Consider the following 22,885-nt stretch of genomic DNA (forward strand, 5'->3'; position numbering starts at 1 on the left):
GTTCAGTGATCAAAAATAAGTTACGTCTTGTTCAACGTAAGACACATTTTACCAGGAAGCTTTTCATGTCTTGGGATTTTCCCAAGAGGAGATCAATGGCATCTACAGACTGATGGCTGGCATCATGCATCAGCAGAACATGAAGTTTAAGAACAAACAGAGGGAAGAGCAAGCCGAAGCTGATGGCACTGAGGGTGGGTTTGCTGGTTTTCTGCAGATAATGTAGGCCCATAGTTATTACATAATAATAAAAAGTAGGCTATATACTATATGTAACAATTATATATAATTAAATTATTATATTATGTAGTTACAAAAAAATGAGCTGGCAAAAAAGTTATGCGCGATCTAAGGTTTGATGTTAGATAGCCTAACAACCATCAGGCGCAACACTTATTCAAATAGAATTCTATTTATCACATTATCTTGATTTCATTCAAAGATGCCGATAAAGTTGCTTATCTTTTTGGACTCAATTCCGCTGATTTCATTAAATATTTGTGCCATCCTCGTGTCAAGGTTGGAAACGAATATGTCACAAAAGGACAATCTTGTAATCAGGTGATTACTTTTTGTGGTTTTAAAATAACGAACCAAAATTGGTTGATTGTGGGGAATCTTTTCCTCAATCTAAAAAAGCCCATTTGAAAGTTTAATTTTGGCATCTCTAAACACATGTAGAGGTTTTGAACCACTGACTCAGACCCGGTCAATGAAGTGCACTAAAATTAATTTTGCTCAAAATGTTGTAAAAAGGTAGGCTACATGCTGAAAGTCAAAGTCATCATTGTACAGTACTGAGCAATTTTGTTACTCCATTGCTTTTAACGTTGTTTACCTGTTGAGTTGCCGGGGTGGCTGATGAGCAATAGCTACGTCTTGATCTTTCCGATTTTTCAATCGTATCGCCCATTCTTTATTTTTAAACCTTACACAGATCTTAATATTAAAAATATATTTTTCAATATCTTATCCAGGTCCTGTACGGCATGGGAGCTCTAAGTAAAGGTCTGTTTGGAAGACATTTTGACTGGTTAGTCAAACTCATTAATCAAACCTTGAGCACTAAATTGCCGAGAAGTTTCTTCATTGGTGTCTTGGATATCGCTGGATTCGAGATCTTTGATGTGAGTGTCGGAATCATTCAAAATCTGCTAGGTTTCATTTTGGGTGTCCGGTAATTTCATCGCAGTAGTTTCGTCGTGGTAATATCATCGTGGTAATTTCATCGCATGGTAATTACATCGCAGTATATCACATCGTCAGGTAATTACATCGCAGTATGAGAGCTGCGTAGGCTACCAGCAGGGTTAGGGTTAGGTACCAGAATTCAAAGAATAGTCAACGATTTTGAAAATCGCGAAATTCTGGATTTCTTAAGAGGAATTGCACATAACTTGTCGTTTTGATTAAAAAGCAACTGTCTCAGATATTTTTAATATGGTTACTTCATTTTAATTTGCTTATTACAACAACTTTGAACTTTGAATTTTAATGGGTTTCATTTACTTTATCATCCGCCTTTTCACTTTGAAAAAAATGGGTGGACGTTGACGAAGAAGATTAAATTACTGACGATGTGGTGTCTTGCGATGTAATTACAATGCGATGACAATGTATGCGATGTAATTACCATGTGACAAAATTACTGCGATGAAATTACCACGATGAAAGTACCGCGATGAGATTACAGTGAATCTTCATTTTGATACTTCGAATTTACAAAACGGAACAATTTTTTTATAGCATAATTTCTACAACGACTATTACTTTTTCAGATTTTATCGGCAACCAGAACTAAGCAAAACACCTCTATAACAATTTAAGACTAGCCTACATAAGTATTTAATTCTCTCCTTTACCGTGTTTTGCTGGATTTTTAGTTCAAATTAGTAAAGATATTTATTATTTTTAGAGCAACAGTTTTGAGCAACTTTGCATAAACTTCACCAACGAGAAACTCCAACAGTTTTTCAACCATCACATGTTCGTCTTGGAGCAAGAGGAATACAAGAAGGAAGGTATCCAGTGGACTTTCATCGATTTTGGAATGGACTTGGCTGCTTGCATTGAGCTTATTGAAAAAGTGAGGACATTTTGTCAATTTTTGATGATAACAATTCTTTTTCTGATGCCAGATAGCTCATTTTTTATAGATTTTAAGCTTTCTTCTTCTTTTACATTAAACTCCAAGCCAGAAAAATATACTATCTTTATATTTATGCAATGTCTGCAAAAGTTGTATTTATAAAAACCATTTTTGCTCTAAAGCCCGGGCTATAACAAGCTAAACACTGTTGGATTTTAGTAATAAATAAAAGTATCTACTGTAGTAAAACCATCTCAAACGAGTACATCAGCTCCGGACGCAAAGTCCAAGGAATACACTTCTTAGGTAGATTGAGAATATTGTAAGTCGTCTTTACGTGTCGTCTTTTTGGGTTCAATAAAATATTCAGAATCAATGTAAAAATTGTATAATTACTATCCATATGTAATTATGAACGACCCACCAAACGCCCTTGGTTCAACGCCCACGGAGATTTGTTTTCACTTTGCTTCTTTTATCTGTTTTGTTTGTTTGTCGTATCCAGGCTTACACCTGGTGGTGGAAGATTTAGATTAAGTGGACGGAAAGGCAAGGAAGCCAATCTTCGTGCCCACCTTCACTCCTTCAGGCATGCCTTTAAGTGTCCTGCCAAAGACACAGCCGCATGCTCTTGAGCGGTGTCGAACCCGCGCCCTTTCGATTGCCGTTTCAGGGCTCTCACCACTCGGCTATGCAGCCGACGGTATATAGTTCTTTTATCTGTAGAGAGCACTTGGGGTCTAAGTATTTTTGCTTTATCCGTCTGTAGGTTGTCGATTCTTGCTCAGACTGTAACTTACTGAAAGATTTATTAAAAAGCAGCCAAATTTTGGTTTGATCCTTCTTCTCTACACTTCCCTTTTTTTGTTTTTAGGCTGTCGATTCTTGCTTAATGTGCAGAAAGGCTATTGAAAAGCAGCCAAGTTTTGTTCACTTTAGTTAAAGCACTCTCATTCTTTTAAATCTTGAACATTTTACATCGTAGCCTCTCGGAATTATGTCCATATTAGAGGAAGAATGCATGTTCCCCAAAGCAAGTGACAACAGTTTCAAAGAAAAGTTGTACCAGAACCATTTAGGAAAAAGTAAAGCGTTCGGGAAGCCAGTAAAGAAGACGAAATATGAAGCTCATTTTGAGCTCTATCATTACGCCGGGACTGTGAGTTGTCATTCGTTTGTATTAGGATGTTTTTTGTTTACACTGAACTATTAAGGTAAAGTAGCCTAATAATAATTGTGGGGAAAAAAGTTATAGATTTATTTCACATTGTTTATCATTGATGTTCTATTAAAAAAGGATTTTTTTGGGAAGTTTTCATGCCTTTTTTGGTGGTATTCCTTGTTGAATGTTCTTTCGTATGAGAGGTTGCTTTTTTGGACTACATTTCATTGGGGTCAAATGTCCGGGCATTCTTCGAGCAGCCACTTGATTGTAGAGTCTTCTAGCGTTGACAGGCCAACTGCCCTTGGAGGAGTAAACGTTGGGCAGTGGTAGAGGATGTGATCTGCTGTCTGTTCCTCTGCACCACAGTTGCATGCCGCAGGTGTTGTAATTATGGGTGATTATCCGGTCTCTCATTTTACCCAGGTCGCTTACAACATTTGTGGTTGGCTTGAAAAGAACAAAGATCCACTTAACAACAGTGTAGTAGATCTTTACAGAAAAGCTTCTTTGAAACTGATGCAAACTATTTGGGAAGGCTACGTCAGTCCCGACGAAGGTACAGTATATCGGAATATTGTAGTCTGTAGTCTGCAAGGCTGCAAATACGAGGTTGATAGTAAAATCACACGACTGTAAAAAAAAAATTCTAAGTGCACTTCAATATATTTGATATTGAACTTCTTTGTATGTAAAACTTATATGCAATTTAAAGTAAATTACTTTTTAATGTAAAATACAAGTCAAAACATACCAAGCAAAATACCTAGCAAGACTAGAACTTTACGGTACACTTGGGCACTGTTCAAAAGTCACATAACGCCATGTTCTTGCTTCAAGCTGTACACTTGCACAATATAATGAGTCTGATAACCTCGTTCTTAAGGCTTTACAAAGTTTACATACTACTTAAGCACTTGGAAAACCGGTGATGAAAGTTTTTAAAGAATCTACTTATTTAATATTTTCATGTATTCCCTGTTTCCAATGAGGCGATATGTAAAATTTATTTAGAAATTTCCTAACCCATAAAGGCTTATTTATTGCTATTTCGATATTAAACAAAGCCTCTTCGCGTAATTACAGCTGCCAGTGGAGGTGGCAAAGGAGGAAAGAGGAAGAAGGGAGGCTCATTCATGACCGTATCAGCTTTACATAGACAATCTCTGAACAGTCTTATGACAAACTTAAGGTTTGAGATGTTTATTTACAATTACTTCTTATACGGTTGCTGGTGGCAGCGTCTAATTCTATATCAATTCATTATTTGATTGCTTTTGGCATCTCTCAAATTGATAAACGACTTTAATACAACACATAGAATGCTAATCTAGCCTAGGTTACGGTCTAGGTCACAAGTTTAAAAAATAGTTTACGTTCGGTCAAATGAAGCATTACTATTGATTTGACTTCAACGAGAAGACATTTTATTTTCTTACCTGTTAAGTGCGCATCACGACAACTGTCGTTCGACCCAGTCACTATCACTGTGCACAACATGACAATAATGGATTTAAGTACCGTACTGTAGCCTTTCATGGCGCATTTGATTGTTTTTGTACGGTACTCATTGCTTTGTCGGGTGAATTGGAGTATGTTGTTTTGTTATTTACTTTTTCTATTCAAGATCAACTGCCCCCCATTTTGTTCGTTGTTTGATTCCGAACGAACAGAAGTGTCCTGGATTGATGGAATCTCACCTTGTTTTGCACCAACTCCGTTGCAATGGTGTCCTTGAAGGCATCCGCATCTGCAGAAAAGGATTCCCAAACAGAATTCCTTATGGAGATTTCAAGCAACGGTGAGATTGAATTTTTTTATCAAAATCTCCTTGCAAATGATAGCTGGCGTATGTGATAGACGCTTGAAAATGTGTTTAGAAGAGATAATAAGTTAGTCGATTACAAAAGCAACGAATTTAGTTGCACCATTGTAAGCCATAGCTGCAAACTCATCAATATGTCAATTTTAATGAGAAAAATTTTTTTCATGATTTTATTGTTCAGAAATAATTTAATTGTAAATATTCTCTCTTCCCTATCTTAGTTACCGCATACTCAATCCCAACGCCGCTCCGGAAGGCCAATTCATGGATAGCAAGAAAGCTTCAGAGAAACTTCTTGGAAGCATTGATATTGACCATGAGAGCTATAAGTTGGGACACACAAAAGTAAGTTATTTGAATTCAAATTTCTTTATTTGAGCTTCACTGGTCGTGGTCTATGCAGGGCTTCTTCCTAAACTATGAGTAGCGACACCAGACGGGTCGCAAATCGTAATTTATACTTGCCAAATAAATTAAAAGTGAACCTACAGCTGGAAGTTTTAAAATTTAAACTTCCCAGTAAGGGGTCGCATTGGAAATTATTTTCTGAAATGGAGGTCGCACAATAAAAAAGTTTGAGAAGCTCTGGTCTATAGGAACGAAGGTCTAACCTTTAAATTTTTTATTTGAGATCTCCTGTATGCTTTGAGGTGTTTTAGTAATTTATTGACAAATCGTTTCGGAATGTTTCTCTGTCGCTGTTTTTCATTTTTGTTTGGTCTTTTACATTAAAATATAATGGAAAAGGCAGTTTTATTTCCACTAATATGAACAGTTTGATCTCGTGAACTGTAGTGAAGCTCTAACAGAACGCATTGAACGCATTTATACCAATGTATATAATCCATCCTATCGAACAGTTTGTAAAGAAGCATAAACATTTGACTTGTAATGGTACTCTGACTGATAGCTACAATATGTTTCGGTGGCTGGTAAAACATGTTTGGTATTTTCAAAATCGTAAAAATATATCAAAAAATGTTTCTTTCCCAATGTTAACATCGGCGTTAGTTAGGCTACACGCCTCTGGATTTGATGAAAAAGCTTCTAAAAAGGTTAAAACTTGCAACATTCAAATCAGCTGTGAAGAAGGGAGCGTTCTTCCTGACTGTCAGCACAAAACTGAGCGCTCATTAGTACAGCGAGCAATTGCGATTTGCTAACCATAACGGTGTAGCTTCCGAACTAGCCATTAGACCATCCAATCTGTTTCTCGGCAGCCGATTGTAGCAATAGTTGAAGCGATAGACATTGCGTTTCTGTGCTACTGCATTTCTTTTCTCTTCTTTCATATCAGGTCTTCTTCCGAGCTGGAATGATCGGCAGACTGGAGGAACTCCGAGACAATAAGTTATCGTCCATCTTCAAGTTGATCCAGTCTCGTATGCGAGGAATGCTCATGCGGAAGGAATATCAAAAGATGATTGAACGAAAGTAGGCTACAAAGTTTTGTTGATTGGCACCAGCAATTGACCAATCTACGAACCCAATTTGTCCTAATTTTAAACCTGAAAATCAAACGTTTTGGATTGACGGCCTACGTATTGACAGTTGAAAAATAATTCACTGAGATCCATATCAAGACTGCAATTCTGGATTACAAACTATAGCTAGCTTACTCAAATTCTGCAGTGAATTGGAGTGCTGCTATTGATCCATTTCGGCAAAATGTCCGGGTACTGGTTATATTGCATATTGTAGTCGGTAGGTGGTCGGTAGGTGTATCGTAGACCTGAACACACCAATGATCAAAATAGATGATATAAGTCACTTGTAAATCAATTTTCAATCAATGTGATATCGGTTGCACATTAACTGTCACTTTTGCAGACAAGCTTGTCGAATTATTCAATCCAACTTGAGAGCTTTCTTCGGCATGGCTAACTCTGAATGGATGAAGCTTATGTTTAAGATTAAACCTCTACTCAAGACTGCGGAAGCAGCCAAAGAGCTAGAAACACTTGAGAAAGAATTTGAAGAATGCAAAGTTAACTTGGAAAAAGAAATTAAGAGACGAAAAGAGTTAGAGGAAATGCAAGTTTCGTTTGTACAAGAGAAGAATGACCTGCTTATGCAACTACAGGCTGTAAGAATACAAATTTGGCTTGATTTCATTTAATATTAATTTGTCTTTTCGATAGAACTTAGGTTTGCAACGACAACCTAAAGATTTTTCATTATTTCAACACTTCAAAGACATCATAGAAAAATAACTCACTCAGATTTTCTTACTTCCTAAACAACTTTTCTTTATCGACACAAAAGTTTAGCCTACCTTGTCGAATGTATATCTGGTTTTGAACATGTATTTTTTTGACTTACCAGAGTTTCAAAGTAGTAAGTATGAGCTTAAGTGTTACTAACTCCAACAGTTACGATCAACATTCAAATTATATTATCCATTTTTAGCAACAAGATCAAATTGACGACGGTGAAGATAGATGTGATCAATTGATTAAGACCAAGGTGGAACTTGATGGTAAGATCAAGGAACTGACTGAAAGATTAGAGGATGAAGAAGAGTTAAACAACGAACTGGTTTCGAAGAAGCGGAAGTTAGAGGATGAATGCTCTGAACTTAAGAAAGACATTGATGATCTTGAAATCACACTAGCGAAAGTTGAGAAAGAAAAACATGCAACTGAAAACAAGGTAAAACAAATGAGACTGAATTGAGTTTCTATTTACAAACTTTAAAGTGGTTATTGCAGTGAAAGTGGTTATTACGTTATTACAACACTGATGTGAGAACCGGAAAAGATCTGTAAAGACTGGTAAGAATAGCAAAGATCTAACCCAACAAAAGATATGATTGACTTATGTTTGTTTGTTTCATCAGCTCAAAAATATACAAGAAGAATTGGCTTCACAAGATGAACTGATTACTAAGCTTCAGAAGGAGAAGAAAGCTCTTCAGGAAGCTCATCAGCAAACTCTTGATGATCTTCAATCAGAGGAAGATAAAGTAAATAGTTTGACAAAGCAAAAGACTAAACTGGAACAACAAGTTGATGACGTAAGTTGATTTTTTTTTCTTTTTTTCTCTGAGTTTGTTTTTCAAAACTACTTTTTTTCACTATATAAGATCTTTTCAGGAAGTTGTCGACTAGCAAAAGAAAAATTGCAAAATGCAAGTAGCTGTAAAACTTAACAAGTTATCTTAGTAAACTTAGTTATCGAATTGAATTGAAATTTCGATCATCAACTCACCCGCTTATAACTTTAACTTTAAATTTGATTACACAAATAGTGTTTCGTTATTCTGAAGATAGCACTTGAATTTAGATATGAAATGTAAGTTTCTGGTAATTTTACTTTTTACTGCAATCATAGCACACATGTAATAAAAATGTTTTTTGCTATTTTTCAACGTGCAAAAAGTGAAACTCAGTTGAGTAATTCAAGGTACAGAACCTTTCAAAAAAAATAAACTTCGGTTTAGTGAATTTTTTTAAGTAGGAAAATTTTATCTTGGTTACTGCTGCTGTTTGTAGCTTGAGGCTTCACTTGAGCAAGAGAAGAAGCTCCGTATGGATTTTGAGAGGACAAAGAGGAAGCTAGAAGGTGACTTGAGACTTACACAAGAGACTGTGATGGATCTTGAGAACGACAAGCAACGACTTGAAGAGAAATTGAAGAAACGAGAGTTTGATTACAGCCAACTTGCAACAAAGCTTGAAGATGAACAAGCTCTGGCTAATCAATTGCAAAAGAAGATTAAAGAATTGCAGGTGCATACAAATTGGGGTTATGGAGTTGCCTTATGCACGTGCACTCAGATACTTTATCATCATTTGCAATTAGACCAAACGCTTTACAACTGGAAAGATGTTTATTATTATGCTACCTCAAGATTAAAACGTTAAAGTACTGTACATTGACCCAATACAAGCTACAGTATAACGATAAACTTTAAAACAATTGTTTTTTGACAAACTACGCTTGAACAATACAGTCAATAAATCTACCAGATTATAAAACCAATAAGTACAATAATAAACTACAATAGGTTGACCTTTTGCTTGAATTGAAGAAAATTTTGAATGATCGACAAATGTGAAGAAATGTCGTTATTTAGGTGGCTAAAAAACAAAGTTAGCCAAACGGATAGTGATAGTTTAAATTTTGAGTTTTAAAACAATGTTTAATTTTTAGGCACGCATTGAAGAGCTTGAAGAAGAGTTAGAAGCAGAGCGTGCTGCTCGGGCTAAGGTCGAAAAGCAGAGATCTGATCTCTCCAGAGAGCTAGAGGAGCTCAGCGAAAGATTGGAAGAAGCTGGAGCAGCAACATCCGCTCAGATGGAACTAAACAAACGACGGGAAGCAGAATTTGCAAAACTTAGACGAGAACTTGAAGAATCAAACCTCGCTCATGAATCAACTGTGTCCACACTGAGGAAGAAACACGCTGACACAGCTTCCGAAATGAGCGAACAGGTGATCACATTTTTTTACTACATTTCAGTTGGTTTGCCTGCTCAATGATCTGTAAATGATGTTACATTTTATGCATTATACCAGGGGTGTGCAACGTGCGGCCCACGAGCCAAATGCGGCCCGCAAAGAAAAATTGTGCGGCCCACGAAGATGTGCCAATTTTGAATTGTGCGCAGCCCGCGAAACGTGTTTATAATTTAGTTTAGTCTGGCACGTGTGAACTATATTCATTGTGGATTGGATTGTTGTAGATTTCGTACCTTCTGTTAACCATTTTAGAAATCTCCCACCGGCCACCGCTAATCCATTGTATTTAAATATTTGGAACGTAAAAATGTATGGTCACATAAAAGGCATTATGAACAAATTACGACTTTGGAAAGCTCATGTACAGACAGGAAATTTTTTTCACTTTCCAACTTTGAGAGACTATGGAATGCATCTTGAGAAGAAAACTGAATTTGCAGACCAACTTGGAAAATTGTTGTATGAATTTTTGGCTCCTTTCAAGGACTTCAAATCTCATGAACACTTGTTTGGTATATTCGCTTCGCCATTCAACACAGACATTGACAAAGCACCAGCAGATATAACTTGAACTGATTGATCTTCAAGAGAAAACGGATTTGAAAGTAAAGTATTTGGAAATGAATCTTGGCAATTTTTACCGAAAAAATCTCAAGATAACTTTCCACATTTGAAAAAATCCATGGCTTCAAAAATGGCTCTTTTTGGCTCAACATATTTGTGCGAACAATTTTTTTCTAAAATGGGCGTCATGAAATCTCCCTATCGATCGGTTCTGACAGACAAACACCTGGAAAATGGACTTCGAATTGCGAGCACTTACATTAAAGTAAATTTGGAAAAAGCCGCCGGGAAAAGAAGCCAGCTGCAAACTTTTCACTGAACTCGTTTAAAGACGGTGTGACAATAAATTTGAATAACAGTTTTCTTCAAAAATTTATGCTTCTTAACTTACTATTTCTGCAAGGAGATGATCTCTCATAATGCCATAAGAACAACATGAATAACAAAAAACTACTTTTTTGTGCCTGCAACTACTAGAAATCATATGTTAATAAACAAGCGGCCCGCGGTTTCACCCAGTTATTTATATCTGGCCCTCCTGTAATAAAAGTTGCACACCCCTGCATTATACTACACATGTAGCCAGGGCCGTCGAGTAGATATTTTGACCCCGGTACCAATGAGACCCTTGAGCAGAAAATCAAGACGTTCATAAAAAAAACGCACTGTCTCCAAAGAGTGTGCTGTGGTTTCTTCATGTTCCCGAGCCCCTTGAAAAAGTTTCGGGCCCCTAAAATTACCCCGGGCCGGGTATAAAAGTACCATCCGGGGCCCCTTGGCAAAGCTACGGCCAGGGGCGCCGGAAGCGGGGGCAAGGGGCGGCTGCCCCCCTGCCCCCAATTTTTCTACAGATGGAGGGGCAGGGGGGGCAATGGTGCCCTTTTAAAGTCATGTAAGGTACTGCACATTTTGCAATATAACAATTTCTGCTGTTTGCTTTTAGCCAATTTATTTTTGCAACTGCAACACAGTACAGGCCTTAAAACTCGTTTTTTTTTTGGCAGCCATCGTGTCCTACCCGGAGCTCCTTCTCGGCAGCCAAATCTGCGTGCTTGGAGGCCAAAATACAAAATAAAAATAACGATAGCACAAGTAAATAAAATTAAACTTGCAACAATGCTAAAATGCGTTGTTGCGTTGTTTAAGTCTGGGCCTGGGCGACGTCCTACAATAGAATCGTTGCACCACGCAGTAACCGCTGTTTCGGGATTGTAATCCAGTAGTGACGGACCACCTAACTACACTCGCACAAGTGTCTCCAATGTGGCTGATTTTAAAGAAGTTCGCCACTCCCCTAGAATTCTTTTTAGCAACAAAAAACAACGTTTGACATGTGTTGACGATGACGGCAAGGTAATGAAATAAGTATTTCAATAATGTGAAGGATATTACTATAAGAAGCATAATTTTTGCAAAATAACTTATGATCAAAAAATTTTTCCCCTTGGATGTCAACTAACATAGTTCTCCTTTTTAACAACGATTCAATGTCCGACAACATCGAATCGACGTAAAAACGACAATATTGCCAGCCGATGTAAATTAGCACTTCGGATTAAGACTTTGTTAAAATAAACGTCGGGAATTACAAACAAGACTTACAGCGCTGGTGATCGCAGATGGATATATTCCATCAATAACAAATATTCCCGCACAATGCAACAGTGGCGATTATGACGCGCTGACCTAATTTTGCGTCACTCTTTGATACTACATATTTTCGACAGTTAATTCACGATCATTCTATTGCGAAATTAAATAATTGGCTAAAAGAGACCGGCGGCCAAACTTGGCCGATCGAGGAGGTAGCACCGGCGGTCATTCAAGCACTACTTAGCGGCCATGGCCGCAGGCTGCTTTAAAGCTTAGCAGTAGGTTACATCATTATAACATGGCATGATGCCCAGCGCCGGATTAAGGGTCTGCTGGCCTGGTAGGCACATTTTATAAGTGCCCCGAAAATCAGGGTTGCCAACTAAAAAATTAGAATTATCAGTGTTGCCAAATCATTGTCACAAAGATCGTTGTTGCAACTAGCCTATAATAATAATCTTGTTTTTATTTGCGCCTATTGCGATAACATACAGTACACTGCGATCACATATGCGATACAACAGACTGCAGGAAGCAGCGAAGTGACATATAGTCTTCGAGTCAACTGCTCCCCTTATTTTGGCTTGCCATTAAGTGTCTTTGCCGAGACACAGCCGCGTACTCTAGAGCGGTGTCAAACCAACGTCCTTTCGAACGTCGCGCAGACGTTCTCACCACTCGGCTACGCAGCCGACATATAACACAGGGTGCCGTACAAAAACTTGGTCATATGCTTAACTAAATAACAACTTTGCGCGTTTTTGCGATTGAAAACGCGTTAGGCCAACTAGTTGTTGGAGGTCAATCTTACGGAGTAGATCGCTTTCAATACACAAAGTACCAGTGTACCAAGACGTTGTTGACACATTGTTGATGTTTCAATTCGTCTTTTTTTAACGATTTTGCAACCTTTAATTCATCTTGAAAAGCAGAGCTATTAAGATAAATACTTATTAATTTAAAAAATAATTATTTTGAAAACATGACTAAATTTCTACTAATTTTAAAACGGCCTGAATTTTTGACTGGCCTGTAGGCACGTGCCTACTTTGCCTAATGGTTAATCCGGCACTGATGATGCCCTTCTTTGTATACCGGACGCTTGTAGGCTATCATTACTCAATAGCCTACATAGTGAGCTGATAGATTAGCATTATCGCTATATCTTATCTTAAAACTTGAAAAAAAATTGGCCTCTTAGTAAACAAAAGTGCCTTTTTTTGTAATCTTGCCCCCCAGTCAAAAATCGTTTCGGCGCCCCTGGCTACGGCATGTAACGATGTGAACAATATTATACAATATGCTACAGGTAATATGCTATATCCAAAAGATATAAAAAGTATTTTGACGTCATACTTGCTCGATTAACATCGATGTAATCAATAGTAGGCTACGTTTGTTTTGATTTAGATCAATAGTAGTAAGTTTAGATTTAACAATTGACAATTGATGAAGTTATATTTTCAAAACATTCTCCAAAGCATTGAATTGAAAACAAAAGCCCTTCTTTGATTGGTCATATGAGTCACGACTTAGAGCAGCTGTTTATCCCATGTATTTTAGTGATGTTGCAGTGTAGATTTAACAGTTAACGTTGTTAAAATAATCGTAAATACATGGACAACAGTTTTTGCATTTTATTTTATGTTTGATTTGCGTTATATTTGTAAACGTTTTTCGAAAATAAACCTAATTGAATGCTACTGTGCTCCATAATCTTACCTCGGCTTTATTCTGAAATTTGTTAATTTTCAACAGATTGACAACCTTCAACGAGTGAAGCAGAAGATTGAAAAAGAGAAGAGTGAGATGAAGATGGAGATTGATGACTTGGCAACGAACGTGGAGAGCGTTACTAAGGCTAAGCTCAATTACGAAAAGATGTCAAGGAACTTGGAAGAACAACTGAACGAATCCAAGATGAAAAATGATAACTACATGAAAGAACTAAACGAATTGAATGCTGCTAAAGCAAGATTGTCATCAGAAAATGGTAATTTGAACATTTGTTACATGTTTCGTTGATACCAGGTTTATTTTTAGGACTTAGTCTCACAACACTCCCTACTACGTAAAAAAACGTTAGGCCAAACTTGAATTAATCCTTGTCTTGGAATCTTGCAGAAGTAATCTACAGGTAAAATAAATTTGGGAAATGATTTTTTTGTAGTGTAGTTGTAATGGTAGCTGTTCTCTCTGCTCCTATTTTCAGACATACTTTTCACCTAAGGTCGATTACGACTCCCAATTGGCCTTGGTTTATGTAATATTTGCTTTCGAAGTTTGTACGCTCTTTTTGAGCACATGAACAAAAACATCTTTTAGGTGAACTGGGCCGAAGACTTGAAGAAAGAGAACATTTAATGGCACAACTGACGAGAAGCAAGAACAGCTCATCGCAACAGATCGACGAGCTGAAACGAGTTGTTGAAGAAGAAACAAAAGCAAAAGCAGCTCTGGCTCATGCAGTGCAGGTGAAAAAATATTTTCACCCAATATGTGGCAAAAACTTTTCAAAAATGCAATTTAATAACGATTGTTACCACGTTGTTTAAAATCAGGGGTGTGCAATGTTTTTTTAATAAGTGACATAACAATTTAACCGCAGGTGTTTGCACATTCTATCTTACTATTTGCATTCACTTTTGTTTTGATAATAATAACAACATTTATATAGTGCCACATCCACAGTGCAAACTATGCTCCTGAGCGCTGTTTTTAAAAGAAAGGGGCCCATTTTCAAATGATAGTCGTGTCAAAATGACCAAAACAATTTTTGCAGAAGCATTTTTCACTAGCGATAGATGCAGTGGTACCTTTTTTACTGACAAAGAACGTTGATATGCTCCAATTTGTGTTAGTTTTCGTGAAAAATGGGCATGCGCAGAAGATAAGCCCGAGCGCATTTCATTGTGAGACTCATATCTGTAAATACAAATAACAATTAAGGCTTCTCGTCATGACAATGACTTGCTTCGGGAGCAATACGAAGAAGAACAAGAAGCCAAGGCTGAATTGCAGCGAGCTTTGTCGAAGGCAAACGCCGAAGTCGCTCAATGGAGGAACAAATACGAAACAGACGCGATCCAAAGAACGGAGGAACTTGAAGAAGCAAAGTTAGTAAATGAGTGAACGAATGGTGATGATTTCAGTAAATTAATCCAAAAATAAAAAAAGTCAAATTAATATGAACCCATCGGCTGACTTTTTTTAAGTTACAGAGCTTTGAACATTGATTATTGTTGAACATTGATTATTGTTGAACGTTGATTATTGTTGAACATTGATTATTTTTTATTTCTCAGGAAAAAACTTGCACTTCGTCTTCAAGATGCAGAGGAACAGGTCGAAGCCATTCAGGCAAAAGCATCCAGTCTCGATAAAACAAAGAACCGATTGCAGGGAGAGATTGAGGATCTCACCATCGATTTGGAGCGTTCAAACTCTGCAGCTGCTGCTCTGGATAAGAAACAAAGAAACTTTGATAAGGTGAACACAGACAAATAGGTTAATTGCAGTCAGCCTGATAACATATCTGAAACGCTTTTTGAACTTTTTGTCTAGTTCATAATTTTGTGAAGTTAGAAGCAATAAAAGTTTAGGCTAATTATTTTTTAATAATTTTTGCCCTTTTAAAATCATAAACAAACATAGCTGAGCAACACAACTATATTTAACATTGTAACAAACATAGGCTACATGAATTAAAATAACAAACGTTTTCGACTATGCATATTATATATAGTCCTTTTCAAGGCTTTAAAAGGAAAGCAATTTTACATGTAACCTCTAAGAAATATTAAAGAAACAACCAATGTAACAACAAAATATGGTTCAATCTATACATTGAGAAACTGCTATCCCGCTCACTTACAAAATGATTACGCAGCACCACGGGTCGTAGTTGATAGAAAAAAAGTAAATAATTCAGAGAGGAAGTGTCCAAACAGATTGCGCAAGATGGACGGAAGCACAACACGAGATAGTTGCACTAAACAAAGCACATTATATACGTGAAGCAAAACACGTGACAATTTAATCAAAGATGATTAGAAGATAGAAGAATCTGACAGCGAACAATTGCCTGTTAAGCTCTAGGTTGGAAGATTTAATAATTAATGCCTCGTGAATCTAGGTGTCGAACTCGGACAAATAATTAAGAACAATCTCGAAAGACTTCAAGACTCCTTTAAAAATAAATAGGAAGACACATAAAATCACATCAAGTGCTAATTAATATTCAAACGCATAGGCTACAGTTCAGCAGTGCCAGTGCCAAACTGACGCAAATACAAATTAGTGGCCTATTGAATCAATTGATGTCACTACTCGATGTAATGGTATAATTTCGATCAGGTGCTTGGTGAGCATAAACAAAAAGGCGAAGAAATCCAAGTGGAACTTGAGCAATCTCAAAAAGAAGCAAGAAATTTATCCACTGAGTTGTTTAAAATGAAAAACGCTTATGAGGAGTCTCTGGATGCCTTGGAAACAGTAAAGAGAGAAAATAAAAATTTACAAGGTGATGATCGCGAAGTTTTGTAATTCTGTGTCTTGACGTAAGTGTACAGCACCTTCAACGAGATTTTCGCCAGTTTGGCTAACATGCAATTTTTCTACTAACAGCAAGTTTTGTTTATCACTTTTTGATGCTTATATTTGAGACGTTGCGACAGTTGGCTGAAAAACACCAATTATGGAGACTTTTTATTGACACTACTTTACACCCAACTGGTGTGAAACGAATTATTATCATCTGTCACAATCAAGGTGCAAATGCCTCGCGATGGCTTGCTTTGTATCTTCAACGAATGTGCTATTTTCATTATGGAATTCTGGTGCGTTGTGTTATTATCGGTTATGACCTGAAGTAACCTCTGATTGAGAAATTTGTATTATGTAACGTATTTCTAGAATCATCTGTAAGCATGCAAATCTAGAAGGTTCTGTTGTTTTTCATGATTTCTGAGCGTCGTTTGTCATGACGTCATAAGGTTGTTTATCAGTAAATGTCCGATTGCGAAATCGTTATTATGTAAGAATCTTCTTGCGAACGTGACCTTCTAGAGACTTCTGTTGTTTACCTTTTAAATGCTACGTGACCGAACGATGGTTCTTTATGATGTAACCTTCTCGAAGTTACTGGACTGAACAGCCAACTATAAATAGTGGTGTAGTTTGTATTTCTGATTTATGATGAGTTGATTATTATTATGATGAGTTGATTATTATTATGATGATTATTATTGAGTTGGTTATGAGAGTTGTGCTATGAGTTGTGGATTGGTAGTTGATGCAGAAATTAGAGTTATTTGAGGAGCCGTTCGTTAAAGTTTTTCAAGAAGTCAGATTATCATTTCACTAGTAGAATTATTCGACATTTAATTGACTGCTTTTCGGTTTGACCCATTAAACTACGTCATTGAACCTTTCCAAGTCTTTTTCCTGGTAAGAGATAGAAAGAAATCGTGACATTCTGGGGGCTCGTCCGGGATAAACCGAAAAAGAAAAACCGAAGAATACCGAAAGATTTATTGAAAGAATAATAAATTAATGTCAAGATGGCGGATACTGTCAAACATGAGATGATTGAAGACTTAGGGAGCATGGCTGAACGAATGGGGCTGACTGGTAATGAAAAGTCTCAGTTTGTGATGGAAGAGTATCACAAGATAATGGACCAAAAAGCTCAGCGAGAAGCTGACGAAAGAGAAGATAGAAGAGCTGCTCGTGAAATAAGGAAAGCAGAACTTGAAGCTGAAGAAAAACGAGCACAGCGTGAAGCTGAAGCTGCACAACTTGAAGCTGAGGAAAAGCGAGCACAACTTGAAGCTGAAGCAGAGGAGAAGCGGGCGCAGCGCGAAGCTGAAGAAAAACAAGCTCAACGAGAAGCTGAAGCTGAAGAAAAACAAGCTCAACGAGAAGCTGAAGAGAAACAAGCGCAGCGCGAAGCAGAAGCTGAAGAAAGAAGAGCGCAATATGAATTGGAAAAGTTAAAACTTGAATTAGAAAGACAAAAGCTGGACATTGGTGAGCGATCTAATTCTACTAATGATAGTGCTCGAGATGTTATTGTGGCGCAAGTTAGACGCCCAGATTTGCCATCATTTGTTGAAGAAAAAGATGAGTTGGATAGTTATTTGTTAAGATTTGAAAGATATGCTACAATAGCCAAATTAGAGAAGTCGACGTGGGCTACCCAGCTAAGCATGTTATTATCGGGACAAGCTCTTGATGTATATTCAAGACTTTCACAAGAAGAAGCCATGAATTACGACAGATTGAAGTTAGCTCTGTTAAAGCGATACAATTTTACCGAGCATGGATACCGTCAAAGATTCCGTGAGGCAAAGCCTGAACGACACGAAAGCCCAGGTCAATTTATTGAACGTTTAAGAAACCTTTTGTTAAAATGGTTTGAACTTTCGGGGGCCGAACAATCATTGGACGGATTGGCAAACCTTATAGTTAAGGAACAATTCACAGATTCATGTTCAAAAGATTTGTCTGTTTATTTAATGGAGAGAAGTCCAAAGAATCTAGAAGAAATAGCTAATGTGGCAGAACAGTACTTAGTTGCTCATGATGAGAAGTTGTCGACTGAAGAAACGTTGTCATGCGATAATGACGAGGAGCAAACAAATAATTTTAAAGGAGGTGCGGTTCCAAGAGAAGTACGTTGTTTTAATTGTAATGGCTTAGGTCATAAGTCTGTTAACTGCCGGAGGAAGACTAACAGAAATCATCAGGAATCGAGGAAGTGGTGCAATCGTTGCAATAGGCAAGGACACGAAGCGAAGGAATGCAAGGACAAGTCGTTATCCTTATCCAATCAGTCTGGAAAAGATAAAGACACGGACGTTTATCGATGCGGTTGTGCGTTAATGATTCCTGAACCCACGCTTGGGGAGGAGAAACCGGATGAAGATGTTTGCGGAAAAATAATACCTGAAGATTACCTGCCAGTAGTAGATGGAAAAGTTGGAAACAAAAAGGTAAAAGTTTTACGTGATTCTGGTTCTACGGGTATAATGGTGAGGAGAGATTTAGTAAATGACAATCAGTTAACGGGAAAAACTGGCCATGTGACAAGGATAGATACCACTTCAATCCAAGGACCGTTAGCGATGATATATATCGAAACTCCGTATTGTAGTGGGACTGTGAAAGCGTTATGTTTACAAAACCCTTTAGTTGATCTTATAATCGGAAATGTTATTGAGAGAAATTCTGAAGTTACTTGTTATTCTTGTGGCAAGAATGGTCACTTTGCTCGAGATTGTTCTGCAGATAATCAGCAACGATCTCACGATGACGGATACAATGAGCGCGATGAACCGAGGAGAAGAGGCAGGCGACGACCATTTGGAGTTTGCTATAGATGCGGTAGACGCGGACACTTCGCCAGGGAGTGCGTTGCTGACGGCGGACATTCAGAAAATAGACGTTGCCGTGACAACCACTGCTACCGATGTGGGGAGATTGGACACATAGCCAGGAGCTGCCCTTTTGATGAAAAGGCTTGCTACAATTGTCATAAAGAAGGTCATCTCGCCAAGGACTGTCCGGAGAGGAGGTGTTTCCGATGTAGGAAAATGGGTCATCTTGCTCGCCGATGCACTGAAGACATTGAGGACGATGGAAACTTTCGCAGAAAACGTGACTATTGTTTTGAGAAAAGCTATCGTTGGTAGTTCATGCAACGATGGACTTATGAGAATTGATTATTGAGTAATTAATTGTTTTGTGGTGTGTTTTATATTGATTGTGTTGTTATATTGTTTGCAACAATATTCTAAGGGGGGGCGTATGTCACAATCAAGGTGCAAATGCCTCGCGATGGCTTGCTTTGTATCTTCAACGAATGTGCTATTTTCATTATGGAATTCTGGTGCGTTGTGTTATTATCGGTTATGACCTGAAGTAACCTCTGATTGAGAAATTTGTATTATGTAACGTATTTCTAGAATCATCTGTAAGCATGCAAATCTAGAAGGTTCTGTTGTTTTTCATGATTTCTGAGCGTCGTTTGTCATGACGTCATAAGGTTGTTTATCAGTAAATGTCCGATTGCGAAATCGTTATTATGTAAGAATCTTCTTGCGAACGTGACCTTCTAGAGACTTCTGTTGTTTACCTTTTAAATGCTACGTGACCGAACGATGGTTCTTTATGATGTAACCTTCTCGAAGTTACTGGACTGAACAGCCAACTATAAATAGTGGTGTAGTTTGTATTTCTGATTTATGATGAGTTGATTATTATTATGATGAGTTGATTATTATTATGATGATTATTATTGAGTTGGTTATGAGAGTTGTGCTATGAGTTGTGGATTGGTAGTTGATGCAGAAATTAGAGTTATTTGAGGAGCCGTTCGTTAAAGTTTTTCAAGAAGTCAGATTATCATTTCACTAGTAGAATTATTCGACATTTAATTGACTGCTTTTCGGTTTGACCCATTAAACTACGTCATTGAACCTTTCCAAGTCTTTTCCTGGTAAGAGATAGAAAGAAATCGTGACATCATCATTGTTTGAGACGTCAGGTGTCCAATGGTTTCTCTCAGACGTATGTTTGGAAAAATGAGTAAAATAGGCTTTAATTTGAAGAGTCTATCATTTTATTTGGCGTACGAATGTGATCTGACCTGGTGAAGATGTGTATCAGATAAATTTTGTTTTTGTTTGAATAAATATTTTAGTACCAGTATCATATTTAGAGTCCATTTTTTTTTTCATTTAGCTAATGTGCACTACCACGCTATACAAAGCCTTTATTGTATCACAAGAAACGTTATTCCAGTTTTATTTTAGAGGAAATTGCTGATCTCACTGACCAAATCGGAGAGGGAGGTAAAAGTATCCATGAACTGGAAAAGGCAAAGAGAACCTTGGAACACGAACGCAACGAAATGCAAGCGGCTTTGGAAGAAGCAGAGGGAGCGGTAGAAGGAGAAGAGTCAAAAGTTCTGAGACTTCAAGTTGAGCTTGCTCAGATCAAGCAAGACTTTGAAAGACGACTCTCTGAAAAAGAAGAAGAGATTGACAATCAAAGGTTTGTACCTGTTGGAGAGAAATTATTCCGGGAAAATATTTCCATCTGCTAACACAAATATGAAATTAAATACAAGCTTCTAAAAAATTAAGTCTAGATTCTACCAGGCACAAGCAGCCTAAGCTACAACAAAACAATTACTGCAAATGGGTACAAAAGTTTGAAACAAAACGACCCACACAAGTTTGAAAACAAACAATTTGGAATTGGATTTTGTAGACGCAATCAGCAACGTTCGATCGAGTCGATGCAAACTACTCTCGATTCCGAAAGCAAAGCTCGGCAAGAAGCTGTCAGGATTAAGAAGAAGATGGAAGGAGATATCAATGACTTAGAGATTCAGCTTGGCCATGCCAATCGTCAAGCAGCCGAAGCCCAAAAACAAGCAAAATCTGTCCAGTCGCGTATTAAAGTGAGTGGCCTTTTTCAGGCGCTACGCCAATTGGTATGCTACAAAAACTGTACTGTGTCAGCTTTGCCAATGTAGGCATAAATGTTACATGACCATAAAGCTAACACAACTTCGATATTAGTTATCCTCCCATATCTTATAAAGAATCACCAATGCACAAGATCTTTGTCCGACGTTTTTAGGATCTTGAAATGCAAGTTGATGAAGCACAACGCCATGCTGAAGACATGCAAGAACAAGCTGCTGTCATTGAACGACGAAGTGGTCTTCTCAGCGCGGAAATCGATGAGCTGCGATCTGCACTTGAGCAGGCTGAAAGAGGACGTAAATTAGCAGAGACTGAGCTTCTTGAAAGCAGGTTGTTATAGCTTTTACCATTGTTAGCTGATTATAATAAGCTCTGTTCTCGAACTGAGAAAGCGTCCTTTTCCGCTTAGTTGAAGTGTTCCGCAAACTATTGTCTGTTGATTTCTATTGCATTGAATATATGAAGTAATTGTGGTAATGATATCTACTTGTTGTTTTGAATGTTGAATGTCAGAGCAGTTATACTGTACCTTGAAGGAATTAGAGTCTTAATTCCTTTATATGAAATTACGACGCACATTCTAGTGAGCGCTCCAATCTCTTGCACACCCAAAACACAGCTCTAATCAACCAGAAGAGGAAGTTGGAAGGAGAACTTCAGACCATGCAAGGAGAAGTGGAGGAAAGCATCCAGGAGCAGCGGAATGCAGAAGATAAAGCAAAGAAAGCAGTTGTTGATGTAGATATGATGTAAAAATGATACAATCTTTTAATGCGATTAATGTTAGCGAAGGATGTTTAAACTGAAAATTAGAACTGGCACTTTTCTTGATAGTATTTTATTTACAGTATTTTATTTAATTCTACTGCATAGTCTGTTTCCGGGCAATAAGACTCCTTAATTTTTTAGAACTATGTAGGACCATCACTCTAGTGAAGGCCTGTCGAAAGAGCTTTGCTCATAGGCACAGCGAACAGCGTCGGGTAGTAAATCGATCACTTAAACTGATATTTCGTACTGATACTTTATAGTCTACTATAGGCCTGCATAATTCACACGAATATAAAACTCTTTTAGGCTGCAACAATGGCTGAGGAGCTAAAGAAAGAGCAAGATCTTTCTTCTCATCTTGAAAGAATGAAGAAGAACATGGAACAAACTGTGAAAGATCTTCAACAAAGACTCGATGAGGCAGAGAACATTGCTCTCAAGGGAGGGAAGAAGCAAGTTCAGAAGCTTGAGACACGGGTGAGTATTCTACACTCACAACGTAACATATTCCTTTTTACCCACTACATCACATCACGATTGTTACTACGACATCACAGTCCTGTCAGAATATTTTCTACTTGCGTTGCAATTGTGACATATCACAATCGCACTTGATATTCTCGTAGATTCGTGAACTTGAAAATGAAATGGATAGCGAACAAAGACGCAATAGCGATTCAGTGAAGTCACAACGTAAAGTAGAACGGCGGTTGAAAGAAGTATCTTATCAAGCAGAAGAAGACAAGAAGAATTTGACTCGCATCCAAGATCTTGTTGATAAGCTTCAAATCAAAGTGAAGACGTACAAAAGACAAGCTGAGGAAGCGGTGAGTTGTCTTATGATGTTAATTGATCCATCTTAGTGCAGCCTATTTTAGCCAATTTAATTTAACTTGTCCAAGCTGATAGATCAGTTTTAA

The 22,885-nt window shown here is 37.6% G+C and overlaps 1 protein-coding gene across 1 annotated transcript in view; it reads left to right on the top strand.

Moving 5' to 3' along the window:
* Positions 1-22,885, top strand: part of LOC145768516 (uncharacterized) — a 37,795-nt gene that overhangs the window by 12,923 nt on the left and 1,987 nt on the right. The window contains exons 12-37 of the mRNA XM_082580024.1: positions 56-194; positions 443-561; positions 978-1,127; positions 1,916-2,086; positions 3,075-3,248; positions 3,678-3,810; positions 4,338-4,443; positions 4,879-5,052; positions 5,298-5,421; positions 6,374-6,510; positions 6,907-7,162; positions 7,486-7,728; positions 7,916-8,092; positions 8,571-8,807; positions 9,232-9,513; positions 13,456-13,690; positions 14,023-14,171; positions 14,647-14,813; positions 15,003-15,186; positions 16,054-16,219; positions 20,514-20,754; positions 20,974-21,166; positions 21,349-21,524; positions 21,779-21,932; positions 22,272-22,442; positions 22,592-22,792. Coding sequence (XP_082436150.1) covers positions 56-194; positions 443-561; positions 978-1,127; positions 1,916-2,086; positions 3,075-3,248; positions 3,678-3,810; positions 4,338-4,443; positions 4,879-5,052; positions 5,298-5,421; positions 6,374-6,510; positions 6,907-7,162; positions 7,486-7,728; positions 7,916-8,092; positions 8,571-8,807; positions 9,232-9,513; positions 13,456-13,690; positions 14,023-14,171; positions 14,647-14,813; positions 15,003-15,186; positions 16,054-16,219; positions 20,514-20,754; positions 20,974-21,166; positions 21,349-21,524; positions 21,779-21,932; positions 22,272-22,442; positions 22,592-22,792 — 4,659 coding nt within the window. The remainder of the gene's footprint in view (positions 1-55; positions 195-442; positions 562-977; positions 1,128-1,915; positions 2,087-3,074; positions 3,249-3,677; positions 3,811-4,337; positions 4,444-4,878; positions 5,053-5,297; positions 5,422-6,373; positions 6,511-6,906; positions 7,163-7,485; positions 7,729-7,915; positions 8,093-8,570; positions 8,808-9,231; positions 9,514-13,455; positions 13,691-14,022; positions 14,172-14,646; positions 14,814-15,002; positions 15,187-16,053; positions 16,220-20,513; positions 20,755-20,973; positions 21,167-21,348; positions 21,525-21,778; positions 21,933-22,271; positions 22,443-22,591; positions 22,793-22,885) is intronic.

This window comes from Aplidium turbinatum, chromosome 4, assembly GCF_918807975.1.
Source record: "Aplidium turbinatum chromosome 4, kaAplTurb1.1, whole genome shotgun sequence".
NCBI lineage: Eukaryota > Metazoa > Chordata > Ascidiacea > Aplousobranchia > Polyclinidae > Aplidium > Aplidium turbinatum.